Source organism: Gossypium arboreum, chromosome 11 (assembly GCF_025698485.1).
Source record: "Gossypium arboreum isolate Shixiya-1 chromosome 11, ASM2569848v2, whole genome shotgun sequence".
Lineage (NCBI taxonomy): Eukaryota > Viridiplantae > Streptophyta > Magnoliopsida > Malvales > Malvaceae > Gossypium > Gossypium arboreum.
In genome coordinates this window covers 11,336,271-11,349,229 of record NC_069080.1, presented here as the reverse complement: position 1 = coordinate 11,349,229, position 12,959 = coordinate 11,336,271, and the positions used below count along the sequence as shown (strand labels likewise).

The 12,959-nt window shown below is 31.9% G+C and overlaps 2 protein-coding genes across 2 annotated transcripts; both read left to right on the top strand.

Moving 5' to 3' along the window:
- The first annotated feature begins 33 nt into the window (after positions 1–33).
- On the top strand, positions 34–1,405 carry LOC108472421 (uncharacterized). The gene is made up of 3 exons (XM_053020849.1): positions 34–272; positions 364–438; positions 949–1,405. The coding sequence occupies exons 1-3, from the start codon at positions 132–134 to the stop codon at positions 1,108–1,110; spliced, it is 378 nt and encodes a 125-aa protein (XP_052876809.1). The 5' UTR covers positions 34–131; the 3' UTR covers positions 1,111–1,405.
- Positions 1,406–1,909: 504 nt separating this feature from the next.
- On the top strand, positions 1,910–4,572 carry LOC108472574 (GDSL esterase/lipase At1g09390-like). The gene is made up of 5 exons (XM_017774117.2): positions 1,910–2,539; positions 3,157–3,342; positions 3,446–3,603; positions 3,695–3,965; positions 4,055–4,572. The coding sequence occupies exons 1-5, from the start codon at positions 2,236–2,238 to the stop codon at positions 4,288–4,290; spliced, it is 1,155 nt and encodes a 384-aa protein (XP_017629606.1). The 5' UTR covers positions 1,910–2,235; the 3' UTR covers positions 4,291–4,572.
- The last annotated feature ends 8,387 nt before the right edge of the window (positions 4,573–12,959 follow it).

The following is a 12,959-nucleotide window of genomic DNA, read 5'->3' as shown; positions in this document are numbered from 1 at the left end:
ATATATATGGACTGCGGAGCTTGATTTAGATAAAAAGCCCATAAGGATACACGTCCAAGCTAATTAATAATACTATTAAGCCTAGTCGCTACAACACAGTTATCACAATTATCTATTGCTGAGCGTAAACAATGGCCGCAGGTCAAGGGGAAGAATTCGTCTACAGAATTAGCACTGCTGAGGAATGGGAAGCATTGCAAAAGAATGGATCTGTTTTTGGCGGTGACTTAGACAAATCCTCTGGTTTCATTCACCTCAGCTCCCTTCATCAGGTCTCCCTCTCTCCCTCCAGTACTTTATTTTCTAATCGTTTCTTGATACATGACAGTGAATCATGTTTGTGTTTGGTTACAATTATTGCAGGTGAAGCCGACACTGCAGAATTTTTTCTCCAACGTCAAGCTGGATTTGTACCTTCTTCAAATTGATGCTAAGAAGGTGAAATAAAACATCTACATGTTTTTTGACAAAGAGTCCTTCAGATCTTACTCTTGTCTTTGCTAATTGATGTTAGAAATCAAGCTGAAATGAACATCTAAAATTCATAGGTACTTGACTCTATGCACGGCATATGTATACCTTGATGTTTGGTCTGGAATTGAGAGATGTGCAAAACCTTAAAATGAACTTTACAATTTTAGTTATCAAGGAAGCAAAAGTAGGAAGGTTGGTTTAATTGTTCATTTCTGGAAATGATGGGAGTTCTGCTTAAAACATGGGTTAAAAATCCATTCATCTTCTAATCATAACACCTTTGTTATTTCGTACCTAAAGAAATAAAATCTGTAACCAAGTTTCCATATATTGAGGAATGTTACAGGCCTTGTTATTTCCCTGTCCTTGAATCAGTGACATAATGATATACAAACACTGCATTCGCAAGCATTGAGCGTCTGTTAGTCACCTCAACTTCTTGATGTGTATGAGCTCTTTTTTTAACATCTGCAGCTTGGAGATGGATTGATATATGAAGTTGTAGATAGTTCCAACAGCTTCCCGCACTTCTATGGCCCATCTCGAAGCTTTGCTCCTCTTCCATTAGATGCAGTTACAAAAGCTGAGAAGCTATCGGTAGTAGATGGCCAATTGAGCTGCAGTTTACTGAATTAGCGCTGATGATTCAACAGCTTCCTGCACTTCCATCGTGTGGAGATAATGTACACATTGGATTTGGATGTAACTATACAATGTTATGCCATTGTAATACTTCACTCCTAATAATAGCAATGGTGTGTGTGTATTAGTTGTGGTTTTATCCATTGTACTTCTGGGACTCCATCTCTGTTCACACCCTGTATCAGGGCTTGAAGAATTTTGTTATTTCGATTTTTGAGTCAATTTACTTGAGCAGTAAAGAAGCAGGTTGAGCCTGTTTTCTCAGCCTGTAAAAGTTTCTTGCTAAAAATATGGGTCTAAAATCCCTGTAAAACTTGAACGGTGCCATTATTACTAGCAGAGAATCCACTGGACAGTGACATTGTGAAGATAAGAATCAATTCCAGTTCAGCGGATAATGGTAAGTGGACACAAGCTACCAGGTTCTTCGAAATCATCATTATTCTTGTCACGTTCCCTGTATTATTAAAACACTCGGAAAGGAAAAATGCCAATAAAACCAAAAACCTTAACATCTTTTTTATTGTTTAGCAGTTTGTTCTGACACTGCTTATGCATGTATTACATCAGATTTACCTATTGTGACCGACATTTTATAATCTCCACTTACCACTCCGCCTTTGGTTCTGTCAATTCATCCATCAAGCTGCTTCTGTCTAAACAACAAAAAAGTTAGTGCCACAAACCTGTAATGGAAATGACTAATCCCACTTGATAATTGTATGTCATGCATCACAGCAGCTGTATATGCTGGTGCAAAGTACTATGACTTCTCTGGTTTTATGGCCTGGAATTCATCACATAAATTTCCTAGGCCCATCCACTTGGACCATACTGCATATCTTTTCAAATTAGGTTTTCATTCCATAAATGGTCTTTGGGGTTCCTTTTTTTTGTACTTCATTATATAACATAGGCTCGTATATTCCAAATATGTTTTCTGAAACCATCAGTCAATATCTCTTGCGAAAAGACAATAGATTTCGATTTCTTTTTTCCCCTTAGAATAAATGCCGGGTGGATGAGATTAAATCTCCCTTGCTAGTTGTAATTTTCCCCACTATAGAGAGAGAGAGAGAGAGAGAGAGAGAGTGTGTGTGTATAACAAGGCCATCATTTATGATTGAAGTCAAAGAAAACGCAAGCAAGCTAGATATGGGAGTCGTAAAGGTAGGACGTTATCCTCTGGTTCCCTTTTTCACACTTTATATGATTCTTTTCCTCTATCTCCCGCTACTTCCCCATTCAGTCCACTGCCAGTGTACCAAAACCCCCATTATCTTCAACTTTGGCGACTCTAACTCTGACACCGGTGGCTATGCAGATGGTGTAGGACTCAACTTTGCACCTCCCAACGGCCGTACCTATTTCCATCAACCAGCTCGTCGTTTATCCGATGGCCGATTGATGATTGATTTCCTCTGTAAGTTCACGTTTGCCTTTTTTCGCTCTATACATCTTCAACAATAAATCGGTCCTTCTTTTATCTCAAAACCAAAGATCAACATATACTTAGAGATGTATGGAAACTCGTGACAGAAAATGCATGAAACATATAGAAAACTCATAAATTGCTATTTTTTTGCATACAAACAAGCTTTCCTCGTGACAAAAAGTTCGCAGTATTTCATATATAATAAGACAAATAGCTTTTGTTTTTATGCTTATCTGCTAACTCTGCATTTGGCCACCTTTCTGCCTTGAGCATTACCGGTAGGAAGGGCACAGTGCCACATCACTTCTACTTGGTGCCTTGTTACTTGTATCTATGATGAAACCTTTTCTTTTAGATGGATTTCTTCCCCAAATCAGTTGGGCTGATAAACCCATAATTTGATTCTGGAAAATGGGCTTGTTATCTTCAAAATCCGACTATCGAAAAAGATAGACAGCCCAATCTTTAGCTCACTGTTTCCAGGAAATTTAGATTTTTTGGGTCTCCACCGACGGACAATTATTTGTCTGGAAATGGATCATTTTGGAAACCAAGGTCAGAAATTGCTTGCTCTATGTTGACCTGGATGCTGAATATTTGTGCAGGTGAAAGCTTGAATACTGATTATTTGACTCCATATCTGAATTCTTTGGGACCAAATTTTACAAACGGCGTCAACTTTGCAATTATTGGGTCAGCCACTCTGCCTAGATATGTCCCTTTTAGTTTGTTCGTCCAAGTTTCTCAGTTTCTTCGATTCCGCTCTCGCTCCCCGGCACTCATGTTGAACGGTATATTCTTACATGAACCATGAAAATTAGCTACTTATTTACAACTCTATTTATAAGATAATTCACCTAACAATATGTTTCTTTTTTTGGTCTCTCGAGTCAGGTTACAAAGATTTGGTTGGTAACGAGGACTTCGAAAATGCACTTTATACAATTGATATTGGACAGAATGATTTAGCTGCATCATTTGATAACCTTACCTATTCACAAGTCATTGAGAGAATCCCTTCTTTCATCACTGAAATCAAAAATGCTATTTGGGTGAGTCCTCGCGGAAATCAGATTGGTTTGTCCTGTTTCATGTGTCTACCTAAGATGTTTATTTTATTCTTCTGTGTAATCTTAATTGCAGAATATATATGAGAAGGGAGGGAAGAAATTCTGGGTACACAACACTGGCCCACTCGGATGTTTGCCCCAAAAACTTGCTTTGCTTGCCCGAAACGCCACTGAACTTGATGAGCATGGCTGCCTTCAGCCTCTCAACAATGCTGCGAAAACATTTAACGCACAATTGCGTGTCTTATGTGAACAACTGAGACGTGAACTGATTAATGTCACCATTGTCTATGTCGACATATATTCCATCAAGTATGATCTCATTGCCAATGCCTCTAATTACGGTATGCTCTCACTTCTCACCGCTTCTGTTTCATGTTACTTGTAGTCGGGAATTTTAGTCTCAAGTTGATTGAACCGTTTTGACTGACAGGCTTTGAAAGTCCATTAATGGCATGTTGTGGCAATGGGGGGCCGCCATACAACTACAACGCCAACATCAATTGTGGCCGAACTGGTTACACTGTCTGCCATGAAGGATCCAAGTTCATAAGCTGGGATGGAGTTCACTACACGGAAGCGGCCAACGCCATTTTCACTTCCAAAATTCTTTCTACTCATTACTCCACTCCTCAACTTAGCTTCAACTTCTTCTGTAACAATATGTGACTTCTGCCTAGAAAAGAGGCAAAGGAACTTAGTATTAAACTGCAGAGAAAACTAAGACATATATACCCCTGGCGTGCTCATACTGTTGTAAACTACAGATATTTCCATTAATTGTTGCCATTCAATCACATGGCAACTTTTCCTCTCCCATGTGGTCTAATTTGCAATTTACTTGACCCCCTAACTGAGCATTGCACTTGAACTGAAATGAATTGTGTAGTTTAAAACGATCAGCTTCTTTTAATACCAAGAGCCATATATAGGTGTGGGGATTTTTGTGAACTGGTCCTTCATTTTTATAAATTTCCGAGTTTCTCCCTTCTTTGTTAACGTCCTCGGCTTGGCTGGGCGGATGTGGGACTGACACAATGCCCTGTTGGTGGTTGACGGAGGTGACCCCCTTTTGTGGAAGCTTGAGGCCCACAATTTAATAAGTGTGCCACAAATCAATCTCAAAATTCATACGTTTACCAAAGCTTAATTGGTGGAGCAAATTTGTTGGCCATATATCACATTAGCTGGACTTCCCAGTCCCATAGTTGAGATTAATTTGCATAAATTGCTTTATGAAATACCGTTTGATGCATTGATGCATTATATTATATAAATCTAAATTAAGCTGACTTACATCAACTTAAAAATTAAGTGGTTTTACTTTTTTTTTAGTAATTTTTATATAGCTTAATATTTTAATAATTCAATCATTGAATTTATCAAGATATTTATAATGACCCAATTTTCGTTAGTATTAAAAAAGTCAATTTCAAACTGAATTTGCTAAATCGAACCATAGAAAAAATTTAATGAGGAAGTTATAAAAGTTAGTATATATATATATATATATATATATATATATATATGACAATGAGAGAGAATGTAAACACAAACATTTCATCTCTCTTTGTTTTCTCAACCTTTCCGTTTCAATTACATAAGATAGATATGAATTTTCATTTGAATTTTTATGAATTCTTGATTAGTTGAATTTGGTCTAGCTAACCCAAGTGATGGATTTTTCAATTGTTGAGTTTTTATCGAATTGCCATTAATGAATCTTAGTTATTTTGAAACTTGAAAACATGTTATACTTAGTTGGATTAGTTTAGTTTTGAAAAGAACATGATAGAATTAAAGTGGTGAAGTTGTAATTAGGTTAAAACTTGGTGTTTGTGATGGAAATTATGGTAATGTTATTAGGGACTAAACTGAATTGATAGAAAGTTGTTGAAAATCTATGTTATAAATTGGAAGTTGTTAAGAAATTATGCTATAGATTAAAAGTATAAGGTTTCTAAAAGAATATGAAATCAAATTTTGATTTAATACTAAATATCGGAGATATGAGAATTTCAAATATTAAGGCTTATAAGGATTAAAATAAATAAAATACATTAATATTTAATTATTGTTAATATCGAAATTTGATTGTGTAATACCCTAAAATCTCTTCATTAATATATTATCCTTGATATAATAAAATAAGGAAATAAAGTGACAAAAGGGAAGTTTTGAGTTATGACAACATTGGGAAGTAAATTATGATATCTTGATTAGGAAAGGACTAAATTATAAAAGTGAGAAAAGTTTTGTTACCTAAGAGTAAATACTCAAGACTTAAGGGTTTAAAGTGTAAATATGAAAAGTTGAAGGACCAATAGTGTAAATATTTTAAAGGTGGAATGATCTAGAAACTAAGGAAAATGGATGAATTAGGACCAAATTGAATAGGTGAAGAACTATGGGGGACTAAATTGTAATTTTACCAAATTAAATGATGACTCAAGGATGTAATTTTAAAAGATGATGAGGGGTAAAATGGTCCATTAGAAGAGAGAGAAATCTAGAAAGTAATGATGATGATGTTGATATTTTTAGATAAATATTATTTGATTAATATTTTAATAAGATATTTTAGTATTATTATTTTATTTTATTATTATTTATTTAGTATAAAAGGAAGGAAAGATGAAGAATTATCATCATATTTCCTTTCCCATGCAAACCAACGTGAGAGAAGAAGAAGAAAAGAAGTTTTCTTACTTTTACAATTTAGTCCTTTCCTGAATCAAGATATCATAATTTACTTCCCAATGTTGTCATAACTTAAAACTTCCCTTTTTGTCACTTTTTTTCCTTATTTTATTATATCAAGGATAATATATTACTGTAGAGATTTTCGGATCGAATTATAGGATGAATGAAATATGAAATTAAAGCTTATTGAGTCTAGTTTCTTATAGAAGAAATTATGTAAGCAATGAAATTATAAATCATGAGATATAATAAATTTTGTGAGACAAGGTCAGAATGATTTCGGGTTCCCCTATTCTAACTTTGGAAAATCATAAAAAATTGGATAAAAATAATTAGGGGCTTAAATTTATATGTTTAGAATTCTGAATGAGTCTATTTTAAAGAGAAATAAACAGGAACATCATTCGAATTCTGTATGAGGAGATAATTAATTTTTAGAGAAGAAGGGTCAGAACTATCAAACAGCAGAACAGGGGTAACTTTAAAGAATAAGCTATACTTATTGGCTAAACCAAAAATTCTAAAAAATTTATGGTAAGAATGTATATGAGTCTAGTTTCAGGAAAAATTAGCAGATCTTAATTTGGAGTTCTATAGCTCCAGATATAAATAATTTAGTGACTATGACACAGATAGAGAACTTGAATATTCATAAAAGTAAATAATAAAGATTATAGATAATGTTACTTATAAGCATATTATATAAATTTAAGGATGTGGAATGGAGAGGAGGAGGAGGAAAATATGTATGAATATTCATCTAGCATGGCTAATTTGCATGTTTTAGGCTCAGGGACTAAATTGAATAAAAGTAAAACTTTATGGGTAATTTTGTAAAAATTTCAGAAATGACCAAATTGTATGAAATGGATTATTTTATTATTTAAATTACAAAATTGAATGAAATTATTAATTTAGTTCAAGATCGGGGAAAAACATGTTTTAGGGATTAAATTAAAAAGTGTTGAAATTATGAAAAATTCTGATATTTTATAGAATTCATGGGCTGTTATCAATATGTATGAGAATAATAGCTGGAAATAAGGATTAAATTGCAAGAATTTTATTTCTGGCCCTAAGGATGAAATCGTCATTAAATAAAAGTTTATGGGGCAAAATGATAATTTTGCCTAGAGCATTAATTAAATGCATTAGGATATGAAATGAATGAAAATGATGATCAAATTTATTTATAAAGATCCGAACAACTCAAATAAGAGACTTGATCGTGGAAAAGAAAAGATATGGGATTAATGAAATTATAAACACAAACAAGCAATGAGGTAAGTTTGTGTAACTTGAATTGTATTTTTAAATACTTGAAATATGTGGTTATGTAATGAAAATATGATTTGAATGTTCAATTCATGATAATTGATGAAATATTGATAATACTCGATATAAATTGAAAATAAATCCCGATTGAATGGAATGGAATTTGATGGCTCATTGGAAAAGGAATTGACGGTAAAAAGGATCAAGCCCGGATGGGTGATCCTATTCTGATATAGCTCACCCAAAGAATATGTGGAAAATGGATTTAGCCCGGAAGGGTAATCCGAATTAAGGTCTGAATTTAGCCTGGACTGGTAATTCAGATCCAAGCTCATTAGAGTAATTGTCATTGCAGGGGATTTAGCCTGGACTGGTAATCTCGACAATACTCTATGAGTTTATATTACAGGGGATTTAGCTTGGACTAGTAATCCTATTGTAAGGATGAGGTTCGCGGGAGTGTGCTTTCTAAAATGAAATGTGTAAGACCATGGTTGAAAGATACCATGGCAATGTGACATGAAAAGAATAAGACCATGGTGGAAAGATACCATGGCAACATGACGGGGATGAATAAGACCATGGTTGAAAGATACCATGGCAACCTGACAGAAAATGAGTAAGACCATAGTTGAAAGACACTATGGCATCATGTCAAAGATAAATAAGACCGTGGATGGGAGACGCTATGACATCTATTGAACAATTGATATTCAGGAATATTCAGGTAATATGTATCAGATGACGAATGGTTATATGAAATGGTTGTGTGAAATGTTTACAAGAACTGGTCATATGGAAATATATGTACAAAATAGTTGTATGAAATAATTCGAAGATAGATAAACGAAATAAGTATAAGTACATGGAATATAATTTATGTTAAGTTTGATATAAACTATTACCTAATAAATATACATAAAATATATGGAAATGATGGAGCATAAAATATTGATATAATGAAATGAATGATATATACTTATGAAGAAATAGTAAGAGAATGATATGTTTCATGACATGTACATATATGATTATCTTTAATATGTTGAAACAAGGAAATTATGTAAGTAAAACAATTATTAAAACTCAAGTGTGACATGTCGAGAAATTAAGTATATCAATGTTGAATTTATTTGAAATATGTACTAGTATACTAAGAATGTTGTTGTTTGATGCTTAGACAAGTGCCAAGCTGTTGATTGAATGGTAATATATTTATTTATATGATGCATTGAATCTGTAAGTATTTAATTGAATTTTTTTTAAGTGATCTGTAAATTTTAGTAATGCTCTGAAACCCTATTTCGATGGCGGATACGGGTTAGGGGTGTTACAGATTGAGAAATTGATATCGTTTTGAAACTGTATTATCGAACATAACGAAAGATGACATCGGAACATCAAAGGCGAAAAGAGAAAAAAAGGCGAGCGTCCAATAGCTACTGCAGTTTATGTTTTTTAATTCATTGCGTAGCTAGTTAATATAAACAAGTTCGAAATATGTATCGAGGTAACTGTATATCACCTTAAAGCTTGAGATAATGAATTTAATATTACGTTTATTCAAATTGTGTTATATATATATTTGACATAGAAGATATATATATACACATATATGTGTTTGACGATAAATATCATATATTGATACTTAATTGTGATGATATGTATTACGATGATGGTTACATGTGATAAAGCCCCGTTAAACGATGTTAGACGTAGTTTGAGTATAGTTGGCATGTCATAAGGTCATCGTTATTAGTGATTTATTAGCTCCAATTCTTAGAGGATTATGGACAAATATCAAAAGTCATCATTGTCAGGTAATCCAAGATGGCAAAATAAAATAGTCCGAACAAATACTAAAAGTCATCATTGTTGGGCAACTGGGGATGGCTGAATAAAATAGTCTTAATGCCCAAAGAGTCATGGACTTAATTGTTATATAGATCCAAGTATTAGTTCTATTGTCTATTGTTGGTTAATAGGGGCTGAAAAGAATAAATATTAAAAATGATAATGAAAGACATCAGAATATTAAGTATATCAATATATGAAACTAAGAGACATTCATACAAGTATTGAAGGAGAAAGTTTTGAAATTATGTGATTATTGACTTTGTGACGAGTTAAGATAATGTAAATGTATTTGATGTTTACTTCGTATATTTGGCCTAGCTTAATTTTATTACATTGAATTTGAATTATATTAATATCACTGAGTATCCAATACTAGGCGTATGATAATATTTGTTTCTGTGCATACCTCTCGGACGAGAGTTATCGTAAAATAGAAGTTATACATCAAGTCAATAGCTCAATTCAAAAATCAACTTGTTGCTTGCTTTGTGTGTTTGTATATGTATAGCTTGGTTTTCAACTTGTTTTTTTTTTGGTTGGTAATGTGGTATATTGGCTATTTGATATATAAGGTTTATAAAGTTGAATATCATTTTGTGATTAGTAGATAATTTTGTTAGTTGATATGAGGTTGGTTATGCAAATGATTTAGTCAGGCATTGATGCATGGATTGCTATGATATTATAATGCTTAATTGTGTTGGCATGTGCACATGGATGATTAAATATTGGTGAAATTTTGGGTAAGTTTTAGGTATAAATAAGAATGGTTTGAAGGTTTTAAAATGTGTGCTTTTATGTGAATTTTTTATTCAATCTCGAGATAGAAAGAACAAGTTTTGAGATTATGAGAATAAAATTTCCCTTATTATTCAATCTAGAGTTTGATGTCTCGAAACTTATTAAACTAGTCTTGGGACAACCTCATTTATGTTCCAAGATAGAGTGGCCTCTGTCTCGAGACGTTCAAATCCCGTAGTTAAAATAGAAAACAGGGGAGGTTGGTCTCGAGATATAAGGGACCTTGCCTCAAGAAACAACTTCTAGTATCTCGAGACATGTCGATATTGAAGCTAAAATTTTGAAAAAATAAAAAAAAGGTTTGTCTCAAGACATGAAGACTCTTGTTTTGAGACACAAAATTGAAAGTTGACAATTGAGTTTTGGAGTCGAGTCCTAACACTAAATTTGACACTCATAACTTCGTAAAATAATAAATTTGAATCTTAAACATTATGAATACATATGTATAAATATGATTGGTGTTTAAATTGAATTGATTAATAATTATGAAGTAAATTTTGTGATTATATAATGAGACAGTCTGAGTTGCCTTAGCAACATAATGTGGCATCACATTCGAATCTGACGATCGGATCAGATCGAATGTAAGGTGTTACAATATTTGTACTTATTATGTATGTAAATTTTTGGATTGACCATAAAAAATATTAATCATATAAAAATTTATGAAGAAGTATAAAATTATTTAAATTTTATGTCCTCTCATAAAAAATTACCTAAATCCTAAAAATAATTGCATAATAGAGCCTGCCCATTATTTTAATTTGAAACACAAATGGCTATAGAAAAATCATGCTGTTGATAAAGGAATTAAGAATCTAACTATTTTATTAATAAATGACCGTAAATCAGATTCAGTGTCAACTTTAGAATGAAAGCAGTTGAATAAATTAAGGTTAATGCATAATTAGTGTAATGATAATACTGTTCTCTTTACTCTACATCATCTATAAAAAAGAAATTGTACTTAATGTAAACAAACGTATAGTAAAAGGGGGCATCTTTCTGAAAACTACCTTCTTAAGCACTGGTTGATGTCACTTGTGGTCATCTCCTTCCATGTAACACCCCGAAAGTTCTTACAGTAAGAAAGTGAGATATTATCTTTGATATAGTAAAATAAGGAAATAATTTGACAAAAAAGGAAATTTTGAGTTATGTCAACAAAATCTATTTAGGAAGTATATTATGATATATTAATTCAAGAAAGGACTAAATTAAAAAAGTGCGAAAAATTTTGTGGCCTAAGAGTAAATACTCAAAATTTGAAGGGTTGAAGTGTAAATATAGAAAAGTTGAAAGACAATAGTGCAAATATTTTAAGGGTGGAAGGATCTAGAAACTAAGGAAAATGGATGAATTAAAACCAAATTGAATAAGTGGAAAAAGTATAAGGGGTTCAATCATAATTTTACTAAAATGAGTGGTGATTCAATGAAGGAATTTTGAAGGATCATAAAGGTCAAAATGATCATTTAGCAAGGAAGATAATTTTTAAGAGTAATGATGATGTTGGTGATATTTTAGATTAATTAAATAAAAAATATTAGTTTATTAATATTTTGATTTGACATTTATTTATATTATATTAATTTTTATTTAGCATACAGGGAAAGAAAGATGAAGAATTCTCTTCATCTTTCCATGGTTCTAACGTGAGAAGAAGAAAGAAAGAAATTTTTTCTCTTTTCTTTACAATTTGGTCTTTTTTTACACCATTTTCACTTAGAAATCAAAATAATTTCCATAGCCATCAAGAGAGAAAAATATTAAGGAGACTATGGGGAGCTAGAATATCAAGTTAGATTCAAGAAAATAGAAGTTGGAGGAGAGAGAAAGCCAAGCTAAAGTTTGGTTTCAAGAGAATAAGGTATGGATGTTAAGGTTTTATGTTATTTTTAAGCTTAGTAGTGATAGAATAACATAAAAATGGTGTTAAAGTAAATATTTTCATGAGGAAATATTGTGTTTTTGACATGTTGATGAAGAGAGAAGTTGAGTAAGTGAATTAAGTGGTAGGAGAAGAGAAAAACAAGAGATTTTGATAGAAAAGAGGTAAGTACCCACTTTTTTGTTATTTAAGGATTAAAATGTGATTTTTGTAAAGTAAGTGGTAATTAAGTAAAAATATTTATAGTGTGAAATAATTTCTTAAGTGAAGGAGGAAATTAAAATAAAAGTATAATAATTGGGTTATGTGTTAGCAAAAATATACAAAATATTAGATAAGTGAAATTAAGGAAAATGTGAAATTTTATGGAAACAAGAACTAAATTGAAAGACTTGAGAAATATATGTGGTGGAAATATTACAAGTGAAATACATAGAAATTTGATGTGGAAAATGAGATAGTGGAATTAATTATGTAAATTAAGTGAGATGTGAAAGAAAATTTTTAATAGTGAATAGTGAATTTTTTAAAAAAAAAGTGATTAAATTGGAAAGTTATAAAAGTTTACAAGGAAATATTGATAATAAAGCATATGGTGGAAAATAAAAGAATATATGAATTTTGTAATCCAAACTACAATTATTTCCTAAGTTGTGGAAATTAAGGGTTAAATCGTAAATTTGGAAAATTTTATATTAGAAATAGAAAAGTGAAGTGCATAACACTTAGAATGAGGAACATTGATGTTGTAGTGGATTTTGGAATATTAATAAGTATTTAATTATGTTATATGTGTTATTAAAAGTAA

Bases quoted from the DNA above. Each gene is read 5' to 3' on its own strand.
- LOC108472421 (XM_053020849.1), top strand. From the start codon at position 132: ATGGCCGCAGGTCAAGGGGAAGAATTCGTCTACAGAATTAGCACTGCT. The intron at 273-363 runs GTCTCCCTCTCT...CAATTATTGCAG, and splicing joins ACCTCAGCTCCCTTCATCAG to GTGAAGCCGACACTGCAGAA. The intron at 439-948 runs GTGAAATAAAAC...TAACATCTGCAG, and splicing joins TTCAAATTGATGCTAAGAAG to CTTGGAGATGGATTGATATA.
- LOC108472574 (XM_017774117.2), top strand. From the start codon at position 2,236: ATGATTGAAGTCAAAGAAAACGCAAGCAAGCTAGATATGGGAGTCGTA. The intron at 2,540-3,156 runs GTAAGTTCACGT...ATATTTGTGCAG, and splicing joins ATTGATGATTGATTTCCTCT to GTGAAAGCTTGAATACTGAT. The intron at 3,966-4,054 runs GTATGCTCTCAC...TTTGACTGACAG, and splicing joins TGCCAATGCCTCTAATTACG to GCTTTGAAAGTCCATTAATG.